Source organism: Scyliorhinus canicula, chromosome 20, assembly GCF_902713615.1.
Source record: "Scyliorhinus canicula chromosome 20, sScyCan1.1, whole genome shotgun sequence".
NCBI classification, from domain to species: Eukaryota; Metazoa; Chordata; class Chondrichthyes; order Carcharhiniformes; family Scyliorhinidae; genus Scyliorhinus; species Scyliorhinus canicula.
In genome coordinates, this window is record NC_052165.1 from 537,527 (window position 1) to 558,731 (window position 21,205).

General features: G+C 44.5%; 2 protein-coding genes across 2 annotated transcripts in view; one reads left to right on the plus strand and one right to left on the minus strand.

Annotated features, from left to right (window-relative positions):
- Positions 1-10,186, plus strand: part of LOC119955139 (synapsin-3-like) — a 475,326-nt gene extending 465,140 nt beyond the window's left edge. Inside the window, 2 exon segments of the mRNA XM_038781056.1 lie at positions 7,828-8,125; positions 9,814-10,186. Coding sequence (XP_038636984.1) covers positions 7,828-8,125; positions 9,814-9,946 — 431 coding nt within the window. The 3' untranslated portion in view covers positions 9,947-10,186.
- Positions 7,419-21,205, minus strand: part of LOC119955140 (F-box only protein 7-like) — a 37,415-nt gene continuing 23,628 nt past the window's right edge. Inside the window, exon 8 of the mRNA XM_038781057.1 lies at positions 7,419-7,759. Within this exon, the coding sequence (XP_038636985.1) occupies positions 7,715-7,759 (45 nt within the window). The 3' untranslated portion in view covers positions 7,419-7,714. The remainder of the gene's footprint in view (positions 7,760-21,205) is intronic.

Sequence of the window (21,205 nt, forward strand, 5' to 3'; positions counted from 1 at the left end):
TCCCTCCATACCAGGCAACATTCTGGCAAATCTGCTCTGCACCCTTTCCAATGCTTCCACATCCTTCCTATAATGCGGCGACCAGAATTGCAAGCAATACTCCAAATGCGGCCGCAGCAGAGTTTTGTACAGCGACAACATGACCTCATGGCGCCGAGACGCAATCCCTCCACCAATAAAAGCTAACACACCGTACGCCTTCCTAACAACTCTCTCAACCTGGGTGGCAACTTTCAGGGATCAATGGACATGGACACCGAGATCTCTCTGCTCGTCCACACTACCAAGAATCTTACCATTAGCCCAGTACTCTGTCTTCCTGTTATTCCTTCCAAAATGAATCACCTCACACTTTTCTGCATTAAACTCCATTTACCACCTCTCAGCCCAGCTCTGCAGCTTATCTATGTCCCTCTGTAACTTGTAACATCCTTCCACACTGTCTACAACTCCACCGACTTTAGTGTCATCTGCAAATTTACTCACCCATCATTCTACGCCCTCCTCCAGGTCATTTATAAAAATGACAAACAACAGTGGCCCCAAAACAGATCCTTGTGGTACACCACTAATAACTGGACTCCAGTCTGAACATTTCCCATCAACCACCACCCTTTCTCTTCTTCTCTAGCCAATTTCTGATCCAAACTGCTAAATCACCTTGAATCCCATGCCTCCGTATTTTCTGCAATAGCCCACCATGGGGAACCTTGTCAAACGCTTTACTGAAATCCATATACACCACATCAACTGCTTTACCCTCATCCACCTGTTCGGTCACCTTCTCAAAGAACTCAATAAGGTTTGTGAGGCACGACCTACCCTTCACAAAACCGTGTTGACTATCTCTAATCAAATTATTCCTTTCCAGATGATTATACATCCTATCTCTTATAAACCTTTCCAAGACTTTGCCCACAACAGAAATAAGGCTCACTGGTCTATAGTTACCGGGGTTGTCTCTACTCCCCTTCTTGAACAACGGGACAACATTTGCTATCCTCCAGTCTTCTGGCACTATTCCTATAGACAATGATGACATAAAGATCAAAGCCAAAGGCTCAGCAATCTCCTTCCTAGCTTCCCAGAGAATCCTAGGATAAATCCCATCCGGCCCAGGGGACTTATCTATTTTCACTCTTTCCAGAATCGCTAACACCTCCTCCTTATGAACCTCAAGCCCTTCTAGTCTAGTAGCCTGTATCTCAGTATTCTCCTCCACAACTTTTGTCTTTTTCCTGCGTGAATACTGACGAAAAATATTCATTTAGCACCTCTCCTATCTCCTCGAACTCCACGCACAACTTCCCACTACTGCCCTTGACTAGCCCTGCTCTTACCCTAGTCATTCTTTTATTCCTGACGTATCCATAGAAAGCTTTATGGTTATCCTTGATCCTACCTGCCAAAGACTTCTCATGTCCCCTCCTGGCTCTTCTTAGCTCTCTCTTTAGGTCCTTCCTGGCTAACTTGTAACTCTCAAGCGCCCTAACTGAACCTTTACGTCTCATCTTTACATAAGCCTCCTTCTTCCTCTTGACAAGTGATTCAACTTCTTTAGTAACCCATGGTTCCCTCGCTCGACCACTTCCTCCCTGCCTGACAGGTACATACTTATCAAGAACATGCAGTAGCTGTTCCTTGAACATGCTCCACATTTCCATTGTACCCATCCCCTGCAGTTTCCCTCCACATCCGATGCATCCTAAGACTTGCCTCATCGCATCATAATTGCCTTTCCCCCAGATATGACTCTTGGCTTGCGGTATATACCTATCCCTTTCCATCACTAAAGTAAACGTAATCGAATTGTGGTCACTATCACCAAAGTGCTCACCTACCTCCAAATCTAGCACCTGTCCTGGTTCATTACCCAGTACCAAATCCAATACGGCCTCGCCTCTCGTTGGCCTATCTACATACTGCATCAGGAAACCCTCCTGCACACATTGGACAAAAACGGACCCATCTAAAGTACTCGAACTATAGCGTTTCCAGTCAATATTTGGAAAGTTAAAGTCCCCCATAACAACTACCCTGTTACTTTCGCTCCTATCCAGAATCATCTTTGTAATCCTTTCCTCTACATATCTGGAACTTTTCGGAGGCCTATAGAAAATCCCTAACAGGGTGAACTCTCCTTTCCTGTTTCCAACCTCAGCCCATACTACCTCAGTAGACGAATCCTCATCAAACGTCCTTTCTGCCACCGTAATACTGTCCTTGACTAACAATGCCACCCCTCACCCTCTTTTACCACCTTCCCTGAGCTTACTGACATATCTAAACTCCGGCACCTGCAACAATCATTCCTGTCCCTGCTCTATCCATGTCTCCGAAATGGCCACAACATCGAAGTTCCAGGTACCAACCCATGCCGCAAGTTCACCCACCTTATTCCGGATGCTCCTGGCATTGAAGTAGATGCACTTTAAAACACCTTCCTTCCTGCCGATACACTCCTGCAACTTTGAAACCTTACTCATGACCTCACTACTCTCAACCTCTTGTAAACTGGAGCTACAATTCAGGTTCCCAATCCCCTGAACTAGTTTAAACCCTCCCGAAGAGCATTAACTAATTTCCCCCCCCCCAGGATATTGGTACCCCTCTGGTCCAGGTGTAGTCCATCCCATTTGTAGAGGTCCCACCCACCCCAGAATGAGCCCCAATTATCCAGCAATCTGAAACCCTCCCTCCTGCACCATCCCTGTAGCCATGTGTTCAACTGCTCTCTCCCCCTATTCCTCGACTCGCTAGCACGTGGCACGGGTAACAACCCAGAGATAATAACTCGGTTTGTCCTAGATCTAAGTTTCCACCCTAGCTCCCTGAATTCCTGCCTTATATCCCTGTCCCTTTTCCTACCTATATCGTTGGTACCTATGTGGACCATGACTTGGGGCTGCTCCCCCTGCTCTCCCTAAAACACGATCCGACACATCGCGGACCCTGGCACCTGGGAGGCAACACACTGTCTCTAGCTTAATCAAAAAATAACATTCTTGTGTCATGTGCACTACCCCTCCTCAGAGCGAACTATATTTTTTGGTAATGTTTGTGCCTATGCTTCCACTGAGCTATCGCCATTTTGGCTTCCTCACAGGATTCAGCTGCAGCGATGCATATGCATTTCAAGGAGCAACTGGAACATGGGATAAAAAATGCATAGGGGCTTATGTCTTGCTTGTGGACCTGAATATTTTCCTAATATTTTGCAGCATTATCAAAGCTCTGCTCTGGGGCTGGTTTAGCTCACCAGGGGCTGGTTTAGCTCACTCGGCTAAATCGCTGGCTTTTAAAGCAGACCAAGCAGGCCAGCAGCACGGTTCGATTCCCGTACCAGCCTCCCCGGACAGGCGCCGGAATGTGGCGACTAGGGGCTTTTCACAGTAACTTCATTGAAGCCTACTCGTGACAATAAGTGATTTTCATTTCATTTTTCATTTTCATTTCCACAGTTTTTTGATATTCAAACCTAAAATTGCAATGATTTCTAAAACAATTGTCTCCAGGTACACATATGTGTGGGCTTGTAGTTGGACAAAACAGAGAAATCTTCATGATCACCAATATCTCTTCCAACATTCCTCCAGTATGAATCCCCATCAGGAAATGGCTGTTTCCCTTTACTCGTGTCAGGAAACAATTTGCAAACATAACAGTTGACTGCCTTAGAGATTTCTGAAAAGAATCACCCAATTTCTAATTTCCATCATCCCATTTCTCTTCACCCTCAGAAAATGGAACTTATGAAAGCACCTAACCTTCTTTCAGCCTCCAACATCTAATTCTTCTCTCAGGTTCTCTATTACCTGTTTTCTGGTCTATTTATTACAAAATATTCAATCAGACCCTCAAGGCAATGTCTTCAGGGTAGGTTTCTTGCTTCACTTCAGCATCAGAAGAACAATGAGCTTGAGCAGTATCCTGTTGTTCCAGTCCCGTTTCAGAGCCCACATCTTGATCATGTTGTTCAGGAGATGCATTATCTCTGGAAATTGGCTGGTCGATGTCACCAAAACATTGGTGGATGTTGTTGTTGAGGATGAATGTGCAGTTTGGGTACTGTTCGATACTTCAAACCTTTCAAAGTAAAATGCCAAACTGTCTTTTTGCCCAGCTTCATCTTCTTGTCTTGCCTTCCAACTTCCTGTATTTTTGAGTTCCAGATTCATCGTGACTGAACCGTCTTGATTTCAATGAATATTAATTTTTGAAAGATCAGGCTTCTTTTCCCTCCTCAGCCCTGGCCTGGGGTTCAAGTCGCCCCTGCTCCCTTGGATGGCCTAATATGGTAGACGTGCTGTTGGCTCATTGCTTGTCTGGCTGCTGCTGGTGGCCACCTGGCCTGGCCTCTGCTCTCACCAGTCTGGTTGTTGTCCAGCCTCATTCTCAGCTCTGGCCTCTGGCTCCCCGAAAACCACAATGTCAGCGCTTGCCTAGTCCCCACAGCTGCCAACTGATTACCTCTTGTTTGGGTGGCTGGCCCTCAGGCCTCAATCACATGTGTTCTTGCTGGGTGCTGGCTCTCTCTGCCTGGCCTCTGTTTTTGCTTTGGTTGGCTGCTCTCCTGCCTTCTTCAGCCCTGGCCTGGAGGGGAAGGGTCTCTCCACTGCTCCCCTCGACAGCCATTGGCCAGGATCACCTCCTCACCTTTCTGAAGCTTTGGAGGCTTGCACCCCGATGTAAGGTCAGCGACCTCACTTTATCTCAGGCAGCCGGGCTGAATGTCAGAAACATCACACCAGACACACAGATCTGTCTGAACTGCTCAAAGTCTCCACCTCTCAACGCCTGGCACAGTTTCCCTGGTCGGGAGGGGAGTCCACCAATCAGAGCCCGTGCTGCTCTGTATAGGGGCTGGTTTAGCACAGTGGACTAAACAGCTGGCTTGTAACGCAGAACAAGGCCAGCAGCGCAGGTTCAATTCCCGTACCGGCCTCCCCGAACAGGCGCCGGAATGTGCCGACTAGGGGCACAGTAACTTCATTGAAGCCAAACCGTGACAATAGAGATTATTAAGCAAATTCAAAGCTACCAGGCTCCGATTGGTGCTCCCACTCCACAGCCCCCTCTCAGTCTGGACCCCCCCCCCCCCCCCCACACACACACACAGGCTGGGGCCACACAGCAGCCCACACTCACCGGAAACCAACACTTTCTTTACACAAGGAAACCTTGGGATGTCTGGATTGGAAAGACATGCGACTTTCAAAAGGCAGGACTGACTGTTTACCCTATTTTAGTAGAAGTTAAAAGCTAAAATAAGACTTGGTGTATCGCTGTAATACTTTTCCCTCATTACAATCAGAAAATTGGGTTGGAAAAAACTGACAATTCCCACATCCATAAAGGAGATTTTCTGTATCACAAACTGTCTTCCGATCATCTACAGCTGATGGTGTTTGTGGTTCAATGACATCAACTCTAATGAACTGGAGGCAGCGTCTGATATGATCAAGTATGTGCGCAGGGCTGTGAATAGCAGGTCCTGAAAGGGATGGTCTTCTCTGTCTGTGGAACTGGACTTCTTCCCTTCCCCACCCTGATTGAGGAGAGTGAGTAGAAATGTCAAAATATTTATTTTTATTCATTTAATGAATATGGGCTTCGCTGGCTAGACCAGCATTTATTGCTCATCCCCAGTTGCCCTTCAGAAAGGTGATGGTGAGTTGCCTTCTTGAACCGCTGTAGTCCCGGAGGTGTAAGTGTACCCACTGTGCTGTTAGGGAGAGAGGTCCAGGATTTTCCCCAGCAACAATGAAGGAACGGCCAATATATTTCCAAGTTGGGTTGGTGAGTGACTTGGAGGGGAACCTCCAGGTGGTGGGGTTCCCAGGTATCTGCTGTTCGTCCTTCCAGATGGTAGTGGGTTTGGAAGGTGCTGCCTAAGGAACCTTGGTGAGTTACTGCATTGCACCTTGTAGATGGTACACACGGCTGCCACTGTTCGTCGGTGATGGAGGGGTTAAATGTTTGTGGAAGGAGGAGCAATCAAGTGGGGCTGCTTTGTCTTGTCTGCAGCACTTTTGTTTGTTCCAACTTTGAATGCAGCAGCAAAGAAATCAGACCCAGGAAACGTCATGGAGCAGAAATACTCTTCTGCAGGACTGGAACCTTTCACAGCAAATGTAATTAACACAGGTTCCAAAATCAAAATAAATGTTGATGCTTCGGTGAGAAAAGAAAAGTTTAGCATCGATTTTTGTTGCAGGAACCGGGCTTAAAAATGTTGGGCGAAATTCTCCGACCCCCACGACGGGTCGGAGAATAGCGGGAGGGCCTTCCCGACATTTTTCCCGCCCTCCCGCTATTCTCCTCCCCCCCTCCCCAAACTCCCGACACGAATCGCTGCCGCCGTTTTTTTACGGCCGGCAGCGATTCACAGCTGTTCGATGGGCCGAAGTCCCAGCCCTTTACGCTGTTTTTACGAACGGCAAACAGACCTGGTCTGGCCGTTCGTAAAAACGGCGGGAACAACTCGCTTTTTATAACCATGGCACCGATTGGCACGGCAGTACCACGGCCGATCGCGGGCAGCGGGCCCGATGCCCGCGCACTATTTGTCCTTCCGCCGCCCCGCAGTATCCATTCGCGGGGCGGCTGAGGGGCATCCCGGCCCGCGCATGCGCGGGTTTCGTGCAAATACGCAATGACGTCATCCGCGCATGCCGGAGCTTGTGGCGTCGGGCTGCTAGCCCTGACCGGGGACCAGAATCGGTTCCCGGTCGGGAAGGGGCGCGCTGGCGCTTACGATTTCTCCCGTTTTGGGAGAATCGCGCCCGTTAACTTTCGCAGGTCAACAGCAGCGGATCATTCACGCACCCACTTTATATGAGAGAAGTGAGTGGGAACATGGCGACCTGAAGAATGAAAATCGCTTATTGTCACAAGTAGGCATCAATGAAGTTACTGTGAAAAGCCCCTAGTCGCCACATTCCGGCACCTGTTCGGAGAGGCTGGTGTGGGAATTGAACCCACGCTGCTTGGCCTGCCTGGGTCTGCTTTCAAAGCCAACAATTTAGCCCAGTGTGCTAAACCAGCCCCTAGCCCCTAGAATGAGTTTGTGAGATACAATTAGAATGATATTGAAATGGCTGCAGATTCCTCTTTCCCTCTCACTTTCCGCCATCATTAAAATTACTGAATATTGCAAATCAGCGGAATTTTAGGAGTAAGCCTCAATATCAGCAGCAAAACAGCAGAATATCAGAGCAGGTGCCAATGGAGATGCTAACTGCTGAACATGTAAGGAAACTGCCTACTGGAGCTTCAGCATGGTGGAGGCCCTGGAACCTACCAGGCCACAAATGGTCTGTGCCACAAAAATACATCCCCCCCACCCCCCAACCACTGTGCAGTTAGGGGCCTATGTAGTGCTCAGTGTCCCACATAACAAAAACAAAATCAGCTGATTTAGTGACTTTGGTTCAATTCATCTGATTGATTTTTTTTATTTAGTCACCTTGCACATTGAATGAATCATACAAAGACTAAAGTTGTCCTGAATCCTGCGTGTTCAGAAATCCTGCGTGTCATTTGTAGCCTGCGTAATGTCGCAGAACGTGCCTTAACTCCAGGGGAACTCTGGTTCTGAAATACTTATTATTGACTGTTTCTGTAATGACCAACACTGCCAGACAAATTGTTGCTTCTTCTTTTGCTTTCGAAAAGTCTTTAAGCAAAGAGTTTCAAAATGCATGTGGATGCTTCATTCCAAACCACAGGAAAGTTGGAGATCAGTTTGGAGGAAATACTGAAAAAGAGATCAGAAAAAAGAGAAATCAGACTTCACTAAATTTGCATTCTTTTTCTTAAATGCAGGAAGTCCGCGACAACCCCAAAGCCCTCAGATTCAGCGTTCCAACACTGTGCCCCACCAACGACCTTCTCCACCGGGTCAGCAGCCCCAGAGCCCCCAGCCCAACACCAATCAGGAGAAATCTCCAGGTTCAGCTTCTCCAAAACAGATCAAATCTGCCGGCACCTCTCCTAACCAGTCATACAAACCTAGCGTTTTCTCTGCACAACCATCTCGCCCCCCAGCTCAGGGCCAAGCCCTTTCACAACCAAGATCTGGGGTAGCAACACAACAGAATGCAACACCACAGCCGCTGCTCAAGTAAGTAATCGAAAGACAGAGTTTTAAAAATGTATATTTAAAATATCTGAAACAATAATTTCCTCCCAATCATCCCACCCCACATTCTTTCCCAGCCAAGCTAAAGGGCCTCCTTACAGTTCTGTCGATCCAACTATCTAAAATGCAACTACAAATGATACAAGAACAGTTAAGGTTAACCTATCCAACATTGCTCTGGTTGCACTGTGATCCCTGTTGAGACGAGGGAATGAGCATCATGTCCGATTGCTGTGTGACATGTTACATCAGTACAGCATCAATCTGACACCCACTACCAGAAACTACAGCTGGCATTAGCATTAGCAAACTGAGACAACACCAGACTCCAACCTTCCAAAATAATTACTCCTATTGTATGTTATAGTGAGATCATTGCTTTTTCCAGTCATATCCAATGTTAATATAGCGAAAAGTGAAATATTCAGGAGTTTAACAGTAGAATATTAAAGATCAGGCATATTATACCACAGAATTTAAACCATCTTTCTACACTGATTTTATTCTCTAAAACATGCTGGAAATATTTAATGTCCATAATAGGCATCTTCCTCCTACAATTGATATTTTTAAAATAAATTTAGAATACCCAATAATTTTTGTTGCAACTAAGGGGCAATTTAGCGTGGTTAATCCACCTACCCTGTACATCTTTGGGTTGTGGGGTGAGACCCACGCAGACACGGGGAAAATGTGCAAACTCCATACGGACAGTGACCCGGGGCTGGGATCAAACCTCGATCCTCGGAGCCGTAAGGCAGCAGTGCTAACCACCTTCCTCCTACAACTGTGAACACTATGGACTGCCATCATACGTGGCAACAGCTCTCACAAGTGAGCTTAAAGAACAATGAATTCACTCTATTGTGAACATCCTACAATGAAGATAAAAAGATTTGTCCACCATTGAATTCATTCAATTGAATCTGTAACTAAATATAAAAATCCAGAATGAGGGACAGTATGCATTGTCTATAACTAGTTCAAAGTTAACAGGCAGGTCTACTAAACTCCTGTCTGAATTCCTTGTATGTGATGCAAAGCTTTGCAGTGGGAGTGTTATTTTATAAAATAGATTCTTAAAGACTTCATTGACAGGATCCTCCATCACGCCAGCAACACACTCACGCCCGCAGATTTCCCGACAGCGTGGGGTGGGGCGGGACCCACAATGGGAAACCCCATTGGCTAGCTGGTTGGACAGAGAATCCCGCTGCCTGTGCGGGCGAGCCACACCAGAAAACGGGTGCAGCGGGATGGAGAATCCCTCCCTATGTCTGTCGGCTGGATTGCAAAGATATCTGCTGTGGGGAGTAAAAATATCACAGTAGCACAGTCAACATGTAGTTCAGAGATCAGGGATTAAGGTAAATTGTTTGGCCAAGTCCCAGGGGTCAATGCTAAATTTAATCCAGATGTGCTGAATGGCGACCCATTGGGAGACTGAAATGAGAAGTGTTCCTCGTCCTAATACTGATCCCTCATCACTTTGATGAAGAGAAACACATTCACCAATAGTCCAAATTTATGATATATCCGATGGAAACAATTGGGATTATTTAAGCCATTTAAAAATGAAAGATGTTTTATTCAACAAGTGGATTAATAGATTTTGCTTCTGATTCTCTGAGAGCATGACAGAAACTAACAGAAACCTCTCCGCATTTCAGCAAATCCCAATCATTGACAAACAGTTTCAGTGTGACCGAGCCCCCTCAGCGAACTGGAGCCAATGAAGATGAAGCGAAAGCAGAGACAATTCGGAATCTAAGGAAGTCCTTTGCCAGCCTCTTTTCCGATTAACCCTTTACAGTATTCTCCTTTGTGAGTTTATGAAGTAGATAAATTAAAATATGGAAATTCAGGTTCTCAAAGGGAATTAGAAATGGAAATATCTGAAGTGTGCAATGCAAACACTCTTACTTGGATCAATGGGCAGAGCATTTCACCTTATGGATAACAAGCTGTAAAATGAGGTATTGTTTTCCAACTAGGCCAAGAGGCAAAATAAACCCTGCTGCGCCAGGTGTGTGCAGATGTTAAGTGTGTGTGATGTGAATAACTGTGCACTTTATCTCTCAGAGCAGCTTGTTGAGTGTTGTATGGAATGCTGTGTTAATCAGAGAATCATCATTTATTTGGATTTTTAAAAACACTATATAAACTGGACGATTGCTTTTCCCTGATGACAGAACCAATAGATGCATCCATCCATTTAGGTCATTCTTATATTCTCATGCATTTCAATTTCATACATAGTTTAAATTTGTCCAGAACCACTTTTTATTCCCCTCCTGATTCCGTTCCAATTTGAATTGCAGATATTTTGCTGTTCTCTTTCTACTTCTTAATAATTTTGCTGAGGGTAGAACAGACAGAAATAAAGGAAAGTTTACTCTCATGGATCTATTGATTTTAGACCAGCACCGATCTCCAGGGTTCTTCCATAATCAGTAAACAGGCAGGGAAGGAATTCCCCAATCTGGATTACGGATATGGGGATGATTAGGGATGAGGGATATGGGGATGATTAGGGATTAGGGATATGGGGATGATTAGGGATTAGGGATATGGGGATGATTAGGGATTATGGATATGGGGATGATTAGGGATTACGGATATGGGGACAATTAGGGATTACGGATATGGGGATGATTAGGGATTTATGGATATGGGGATGATTAGGGATTATGGATATGGGGATGATTAGGGATTTATGGATATGGGGATGATTAGGGATTATGGATATGGGGACGATTAGGGATTACGGATATGGGGATGATTAGGGATTTATGGATATGGGGATGATTAGGGATTATGGATATGGGGACGATTAGGGATATGGGGATGATTAGGGATTATGGATATGGGGACGATTAGGGATTATGGATATGGGGATGATTAGGGATTATGGATATGGGGATGATTAGGGATTATGGATATGGGGATGATTAGGGATTATGGATATGGGGATGATTAGGGATTACGGATATGGGGATGATTAGGGATTGCGGATATGGGGATGATTAGGGATTACAGATATGGGGATGATTAGGGATTACAGATATGGGGATGATTAGGGATTACAGATATGGGGATGATTAGGGATTACGGATATGGGGACGATTAGGGATTACGGATATGGGGACGATTAGGGATATGTGGATGATTAGGGATTACAGATATGGGGATGATTAGGGATTGTGGATATGGGGATGATTAGGGATTACAGATATGGGGATGATTAGGGATTGCAGATATGGGGATGATTAGGGATTACGGATATGGGAACGATTAGGGATATGTGGATGATTAGGGATTACAGATATGGGGATGATTAGAGATTACAGATATGGGGATGATTAGAGATTACGGATATGGGGATGATTAGGGATTATGGATATGGGGACGATTAGGGATATGTGGATGATTAGGGATTACGGATATGGGGATACTTAGGGATTACGGATATGGGGACGATTACCACCTCCCTATCTTTGTTTCTCTGACAGGCTCTACAGTCAGGGTAGGAATGAATATAATTGACAATTCCACAAGAGTTGCATTCCACATATAACTGCAGTTAGATTGCTGCTACTGAGTTTATCACATCCAGTCACACCAGTCTGAAATTATTGCAATAACCACCGACATAAACTTTCAAAATGTTCTCCTTGTTTGTGCCGGTGTTTAAGGTCAAGAACAATCGTGAGTTTACTTGCTTTGTCCAGAGGCAAACTACGAAGCTACTTGCAAATGTAAGCTTCCAACAAGATGATATAAGAGTTGGGAATCTATCATTAAGGGCAGCACAGTAGCATTGTGGATAGCATAATTGCTTCACAGCTCCAGGGTCCCAGGTTCGATTCCAGCTTGGTTCACTGTCTGTGCGGAGTCTGCACATCCTCCCCGTGTGTGCGTGGGTTTCCTCCGGGTGCTCTGGTTTCCTCCCACAGTCCAAGGATGTGCAGGTTAGGTGGATTAGCCATGATAAATCGCCCTTAGTGTTCACAATTGCCCTTAGTGTTGGGTGGGGTTATGGGGATAGGGTGTTGGTGTTGACCTTGGGTAGGGTGCTCTTTCCAAGAGCCGATGCAGACTCGATGGGCCGAATGGCCTACTTCTGCACTGTACATTCTAATAGAAAGTTCTATGATAAAGTTATGAGGCAAGATGAAATAGAACATAGAACATAGAACGATACAGCGCAGTACAGGCCCTTCGGCCCTCGATGTTGCACCGACATGGAAAAAAAAAAACTAAAGGCCATCTAACCTACACTATGCCCTTATCATCCATATGCTAATCCAATAAATTTTTAAATGCCCTCAATGTTGGCGAGTTCACTACTGTTGCAGGTAGGGCATTCCACGGCCTCACCACTCTTTGCGTAAAAAACCCACCTCTGACCTCTGTCCTATATCTATTACCCCTCAATTTAAGGCTATGTCCCCTCGTGCTAGCCACCTCCATCCGCGGGAGAAGGCTCTCGCTGTCCACCCTATCTAACCCTCTGATCATTTTGTATGCCTCTATTAAGTCACCTCTTAACCTTCTTCTCTCTAACGAAAACAACCTCAAGTCCATCAGCCTTTCCTCATAAGATTTTCCCTCCATACCAGGCAACATCCTGGTAAATCTCCTCTGCACCCGTTCCAAAGCTTCCACGTCCTTCCTATAATGAGGCGACCAGAACTGTACGCAATACTCCAAATGCGGCCGTACCAGAGTTTGGTACAGCTGCATCATGACCTCATGGCTCCGGAACTCAATCTCTCTACCAATAAAGGCCAACACACCATAGGCCTTCTTCACAACCCTATCAACCTGGGTGGCAACTTTCAGGGATCTATGTACATGGACACCGAGATCCCTCTGCTCATCCACACTACCAAGAATTTTACCATTAGCCAAATATTCCGCATTCCTGTTATTCTTTCCAAAGTGAATCACCTCACACTTCTCCACATTAAACTCCATTTGCCACCTCTCAGCCCAGCTCTGCAGCTTATCTATGTCCCTCTGTAACCTGCAACATCCTTCCGCACTGTCTACAACTCCACCGACTTTAGTGTCGTCTGCAAATTTACTCACCCATCCTTCTGCGCCCTCCTCTAGGTCATTTATAAAAATGACAAACAGCAACGGCCCCAGAACAGATCCTTGTGGTACGCCACTCGTAACTGAACTCCATTCTGAACATTTCCCATCAACTACCACTCTCTGTCTTCTTTCAACTAGCCAATTTCTGATCCACATCTCTAAATCACCCTCAATCCCCAGCCTCCGTATTTTCTGCAATAGCCGACCGTGGGGAACCTTATCAAACGCTTTACTGAAATCCATATACACCACATCAACTGCTCTACCCTCGTCTACCTGTTCAGTCACCTTCTCAAAGAACTCGATAAGGTTTGTGAGGCATGACCTACCCTTCACAAAACCATGCTGACTATCCCTAATCATATTATTCCTATCTAGATGATTATAAATCGTATCTTTTATAATCCTCTCCAAGACTTTACCCACCACAGACGTTAGGCTCACCGGCCTATAGTTACCGGGGTTATCTCTACTCCCCTTCTTGAACAAAGGGACCACATTTGCTATCCTCCAGTCCTCTGGCACTATTCCTGTAGCCAATGATGACCTAAAATCAAAGCCAAAGGCTCAGCAATCTCTTCCCTGGCTTCCCAGAGAATCCTAGGATAAATCCCATCCGGCCCCGGGGACTTATCTATTTTCACCTTGTCCAGAATTGCCAACACTTCTTCCCTACGCACCTCAATGCCATCTATTCTAATAGCCTGGGTCTCAGCATTCTCCTCCACAATATTATCTTTTTCTTGAGTGAATACTGACGAAAAGTATTCATTTAGTATCTCGCTTATCTCCTCAGCCTCCACACACAACTTCCCACCACTGTCCTTGACTGGCCCTACTCTTACCCTAGTCATTCTTTTATTCCTGACATACCTATAGAAAGCTTTTGGGTTTTCCTTGATCCTACCTGCCAAAGACTTCTCATGTCCCCTCCTTGCTCGTCTCAGCTCTCTCTTTAGATCCTTCCTCGCTTCCTTGTAACTATCAAGCGCCCCAACTGAAACTTCACGCCTCATCTTCACATAGGCCTCCTTCTTCCTCTTAACAAGAGATTCCACTTCTTTGGTAAACCACGGTTCCCTCGCTCGACCCCTTCCTCCCTGCCTGACTGGTACGTACTTATCAAGAACATGCAATAGCTGTTCCTTGAACAAGCTCCACATATCCAGTGTGCCCAACCCTTGCAGCCTACTTCTCCAACCAACACATCCTAAGTCATGTCTAATGGCATCATAATTGCCCTTCCCCCAGCTATAACTCTTGCTCTGCGGGGTATACTTATCCCTTTCCATCACTAACGTAAAGGTCACCGAATTGTGGTCACTGTCTCCAAAGTGTTCACCTACCTCCAGATCTAACACCTGGCCTGGTTCATTACCCAAAACCAAATCCAAAGTGGCCTCACCTCTTGTTGGCCTGTCAACATATTGTGTCAGAAAACCCTCCTGCACACATTGTACAAAGAACGACCCATCCAATGTACTCGAACTATATCTTTTCCAGTCAATATTAGGAAAGTTAAAGTCTCCCATAACAACTACCCTGTTACTTTCGCTCTTTTCCAGAATCATCTTCGCCATCCTTTCCTCTACATCTCTAGAACTATTAGGTGGCCTATAGAAAACTCCCAACAGGGTGACCTCTCCTTTCCTGTTTCTAACCTCAGCCCATACTACCTCGGAAGAAGAGTCCCCATCTTGTATCCTTTCTACCACCGTAATACTGTCCTTGACTAGCAGCGCCACACCTCCCCCTCTTTTGCCCCCTTCTCTGACCTTACTAAAGCACCTAAACCCCGGAACCTGCAACAACCATTCCTGTCCCTGCTCTATCCATACTGGGCCTGTTTCTACTGGCACATGGCTAAGAGAAGAGAGCATTGGAGAAATGTCTTTATGCAGAGAATTGTTAAACATGCAATGCATTGCCACATGGAGTTGAGGCAGATCTATTGAATATTTAAAGGAAAGTTGGATAAATATTTGAAGCCAAGGAGGATACAGGAATTCAGCAGAAATTTGACTAATAGGATTATTTTGGATTGTTCCATTAAAGACCCAGTCAAAACATAAAATCACCCTCTTTTTGTGCGATAAAGCTTGGGCTTGTCAGGCTGGAAGGGAGGCACTGAGAGCTGATTTTGTGGAGATATACAAGTTAACTAAAGTTATGAAAACATTTAATGAGGAACTTTACTTTAAACTGTGAAAGAACTGGGGAAATGGCTCAAACCAATAAACAGGTTATTGTAGGATTGATGAAGAAAATCTTAACACAAAAGGTGATCAAATTCTGAACCAAACCTCCAAATATAATGGAAGCTAAATTACTGGAATAATTAAGCAAGAAGTAAATACTACAATGGATGATATGAGGACTGATCTAAATGAATGGATGTTGTTAAGATCCCAGACCAGATCCCAACACTTGTCAGGATACCGGACAAGAACGCCAAACACTTTTAAAAATGTTTTAAAGCTGAGGAAAGAATAATTCACCCCAGGAGTTATGACTCTGACCAATATATATATTTTATATTAAAACAAACTTTATTCTTAACACAGGATTAAACACATTATTACAGAAAATATCTTACAATGAACAGTTAAATAATTCTTAACAATAAAAAGTAAACACTAACATCTAACTGATACCTTCTCTATCTTCCAATCAAGCAAAGCCCATCACAGGTCAAAAGCCACTTATAAATAAAGTTAGAAAACACAGGGATACTTGCTGTACACTTGAATATAGATTTCTTGGAAAGAATACATGATGAGAGAAAGAGATCCCGTCAGGAAACAGCCTGCAGATTCCTTGTATCTGTGTCAGACTACTGCTTAACCTGACAGTTTATGGCAAAAGCTGCTGCTCAGCTCCAAGCTCCCAGCAAAGCTAAAAACTAAATTGCATGCTACAAACCTGGCTCCTCCTATTAATTACATTGTCGTTATCCCACTCAGATCCCCTGACCTCATACCCAAGTCTAAACACAACGTCTCAACTTATCTACTCGAAAGTAATCACAACAAATTCCATTAAGCCTCACTTTGTAAACACATTCATTCCAATCATGTCTGATGATCTTACTTTTTATGCCATCTTAATTGCACCTTCAGCAGCCAGTGTCTGGAAACATTAGCCTAAATTACTTAATAATATTACTGCAGCATGTGTATTTTTTTTAATGCCTGAGTTGAGAGATATAAAATACAATATATATACCAATTTCCTACATTCATCACACTATAGATGGCTGAGGTGGTTTTAAAAATACTTTTCATTATGTTTCAGTGATTCACCACGGAAACAACATTTTTGCGTGGACAGTGATACAGAGAATGAGAAAGCACTCAGGGTTAACAATTATTTATTTATTTTTAAGTTTTAGAGTACCCAATTATTTTTTTTCCAATTAAGGGGCCATTTAGTGTGACCAATCAATCTACCCTGCACATCTTTGTGTTGTGGGGGTGAGACCCACGCAGACACGGGGAGAATGTGCTAACTCCACACAGACAGTGACCCGGGGCCAGGATCAAAGCCGGGTCCTCAGTGATGTGAGGCAGCAGTGCTAACCACTGCAGCACCATGCCACCGTCAGAGATAGTAATGATGAGCAGATAAATAAGGGACAGTCCATACCAGGGTCATGAATGCATTGGGTCTCACTGAGCAAGAGAAATCACAGATGACCTATAACTTAAATTAGTTTTAAAAGTCCCAAACCAGTAAAGGCAACATTCAAAATCTTTAACCTTAGACCATCAGAAAAAGTATTTACAATAACGTTCTCATTGTGCTGGGCCAGACTGTACGAAGGCCTTACCTTGTCACATGGGTCCATTCTCTTTCTTCTTAATATATTGACATTATATAGTTCAAAATTTAAAAATTCTAGCATAGGTTTAACCAAAATAGTGGAAACATGCAGCCACAACATATTGGCTTTGTTTAATACATAATCCAAGTTACCAGAAAGATATTGTGAAACACGTTCAAATAAATGGGATTCTCTTACTATTTGTCACTTCTATTTGTAGCATGCCTGACTGATTCCCCTATATTGTCTGACTACCAGACAACCATCGGAGGTTGTTTTTTCTTGTTTTGCTAATAATGTACATAAAAAGGAAAGTTTCTTCCTCCAAATAAATATAAGACTGTCAATCATTTGGTGAACCCAAAGCTGTACGATTGCCTGATACTGTGCTGCTTTACTGTTACTTTGATGCATTATTTAAAGATGTTTTTCCGCCACTTCACTCCCAAAACCACGTTTTAGCAAACGTTAATATTCGGAGGTAAATGGTTTGCTCAATGTGTGAGAGTAGCTTATTCAAACATGAGACACAAGAAGAATTTGACTAAATTGTTATGCCCCCCCCCCCCAGTCACCCGAGGCGAGAATTGAACCTGGGTCCCTGGAGCTGTGAGGCACCAGTGCTAACCACTGTGCCAGGATGGACATGTTGGGTGACCGATGGCAGGAGTAGGGGGTGGTGCGGGGTGAAGGTTGTCGTGAGGTGTGATCTTTAGAAATATTTCCTACTAGAGATGGCATCAATGTTGTCATTTTTCAAATTATGTGGATCTTGGTTTTTTTTACGTTGTCATTTCTTAAATTATAAACACCTTTCATTCGCTCTCCTCGAAACGTCCAGACGTGCTCCTGGGTCCTTCCTGCAGTTTTGTAACTGAGCTCACAGAGTGAAGCTGCAATTTTAACCGATCTGCTGATGGGAATGGGGTTGATCACAACTGGTGCCAGGCTGCTGCGATTTCTTGCCCTTGTTGGTAAAGGGGGCCACTGGAAACAGGCAGGAGCCAGAGGGATATTAAAATTGTACCATCACGATCTTTAATAAATGTGGAAATAGTCGCACATGTCCCAGGAATTCCAATTCAGGCCCAGTGGACTGCAGCAGTCTGCAAACTATTGAATTAACAAAGAAAAAAGAAGAAAAGTACAGCACAGGAACAGGCCCTTCGGCCCTCCAAGCCTGTGCCGACCATGCTGCCCATCTAACTTCTATTCCCATCCTATTCAAGTATTTGTCAAGATGCCCCTTAAATGTCACTATCGTCCCTGCTTCCACCACCTCCTCCGGCAGGGAGTTCCAGGCACCCACTACCCTCTGTGTAAAAAACTTGCCTCGTACATCTCCTCTAAACCTTGCCCCTCGTACCTTAAACCTATGCCCCCTAGTAATTGACCCCTCTACCCTGGGGAAAAAGCCTCTGACTATCCACTCTGTCTATGCCCCTCACAATTTTGTAGACCTCTATCAGGTCACCCCTCAACCTCCGTCGTTCCAGTGAGAACAAACAGAGTTTATTGAACTGCTCCTCATAGCTAATGCCATCCATACCAGGCAACATCCTGGTAAATCTCCTCTGCACCCTCTCTAAAGCTTCCACATCCTTCTGGTAGTGTGGCGACCAGAATTGAACCCTACACTCCAAGTGTGGCCTAACTAAGGTTCTATACAGCTGCAACATGACTTGCCAATTCTTATACTCAATGCCCCGGCCAATGAAGGCAAGCATGCCATATACCTTCTTGACTACCTTCTCCACCTGTGTTGCCCCTTTCAGTGACCTGTGGACCTGTACACCTAGATCTCTCTGACTTTCAATACTCTTGAGGGTTCTACCACTACTTATCCCTCATTAACCCATTGTGGAGGAAATGGAGATGAAGACTCTGATTTACGTTTATCATGCATTATATTGTCATATTTATACTATTATTTAGTGAAACTGTAATTTAATTGTGATAAGGAAGAATGTTATACTTGGCCTATGTGTAGTTGTAATGTGTTGAGTTGATAGTACACTTGTTTCTTTTAAAAATAAAGCAAATATTTTGTGCTATCCCTAACTGCAGAGAAAATAATGTATTTCTCTCAGAAGGTGGTGAATCTTTGGAACTCTCCCCGAGAGCAATGGGGGCAGAGTTGGTGAATATTTTTAAGACGGAGGTAGATTATCATTTGTCGGCGGAATGTAGATCTTATTGAATGGGAGAACAATTGGTTCGAGGGGCCGAATGGCCAACCCTGCTCCTAATTCTCATGTTTGTAATTTTCTCCCTCATCCTCAGATAATGTGGCTCTCTGGGACAATTAGGTACAGAAACACTGCTAAAGAGGTGTTGTGTGAGTTTAGATGGTGACTTTCAAGCAGAGGACAGTATATCCAAGTCCGATGCTGTCTCCAGCCAACACCAAACCTGTAGCCCTTCCTGTAACCAATATTCACAGGACAGTATTCAGAAGAGAAAACCCCGAGAACTTCCTGACATTAATGGATTAATATCATCACTAGTATAATGCAAAAAACGTTTAATTTGCCATCAAGCCCAATGATCACCCTAACCCAAATGACATCAAGTATAGGAAAAAACAGATTTATCTCCTGATCTGGGCAAGGAGCTCCCAGCAGTGGCCATTGTGCCCAATCAATCCTCTAATTAGCTGGCAGCTCTCAGAACAGAATGTCCTGCCTCAGAAGCCAGGTTCACCTCCCAACTTGCCAGTCGATAGGCAGGGCCACTACCTTCATGTTAATGCCCAGCCCTGTGTTTCATTACAAGCTTCTGTGAAGTTTTAGAGATGCTCGATTTCCAGAGAATGAGTTGACACAAATGGGTCTGTGCGTGATATTAAAGCACTGGTGTGCCCCCAATCTGAAACTGTAAGTAAACTCATTCACAAAAGCCTTGGATCTAACAGCGCAGCAAATGGATGGGTAAGCAATATATCTGCAAGCAGTACACAGACCCATTTATCAATGCAGAAAGGTTAAAAAAGGTGCAGTTTGTACACTTGCCGCTATAGCAGTTGACATGCGTTTGTACATCGCATCTTTTAAACCTCCAGTGCTGACTGTGAGCATGGCTTCAGTTTAATGAATCAGACCAAAACCAAATCTCACACACATTGCAAGTTACCCACTTGGTGCATTTTATGAGGATAAAATCCTACCTGACAGCAAACGAAGATGTCAACCATGACATCCAGGCCTGGAAAATGGAGAAAGACAAATTTCCAGCAGAACGTAGGTTCAATGAATAGCTTTCTTTTCAAACCTTATTTACTTGCCTTGTTGGATATTTACTGGACAGGGTTATTGTTGTTTCAAAATGAAAACTGCCTGTGGCCAAACACACAGCACAGCGACTGGGCAAGCGACAAACACAAATTAAAATTGAGGAGCTACAGTGGCTGCAACACAGCAGGCGATCATCTAAATAAAATAATGTGCAGCAAAAGCTTGGTCGTCTCCACAAAAAAAAAAAGCTTTGCAATCAGGAGACTTGTGTCAAAATTGGAAGGTTTGGAAATCTTAATTCGCTGATCTCTTCCAATTATATTCAGCAAGCAAAGGTTGGAGATAGGGGTAAAGTGGGCGATGACTCAATTGTGGATAAACACATTACAGGGCTTTATATTGAATAATGGGCTAGTCCTGCCAGATTCAACAATGTATATCCTGTTGTCTTCTCTGCCTGGGTCTGTGGGTCTAGAATAATGGGTCAGCCTCTCAGGTTACGAGGAGACCATTTCCGACTGAGATTAGGAGGTTAAAGGGCCAAATGACCCAATACTTTCTATGTTTCTAGATAATTGTAAATGCAAGTTAGCTTAATTCAAAGAACAAAGAAAAGTACAGCACAGGAACAGGCCCTTCGGCCTTCCAAGCCCGTGCCGACCATGCTGCCCGTCTAAACTAAAATCTTCTACACTTCCTGGGTCCGTATCCCTCTATTCCCATCCTATTCATGTATTTGTCAAGATGCCCCTTAAATGTCACTATCGTCCCTGCTTCCACCACCTCCTCCGGCAGCGAGTTCCAGGCACCCACTACCCTCTGTGTAAAAAAACTTGCCTCGTACATCTCCTCTAAACCTTGCCCCTCGCACCTTAAACCTATTCCCCCTAGTAATTAACCCCT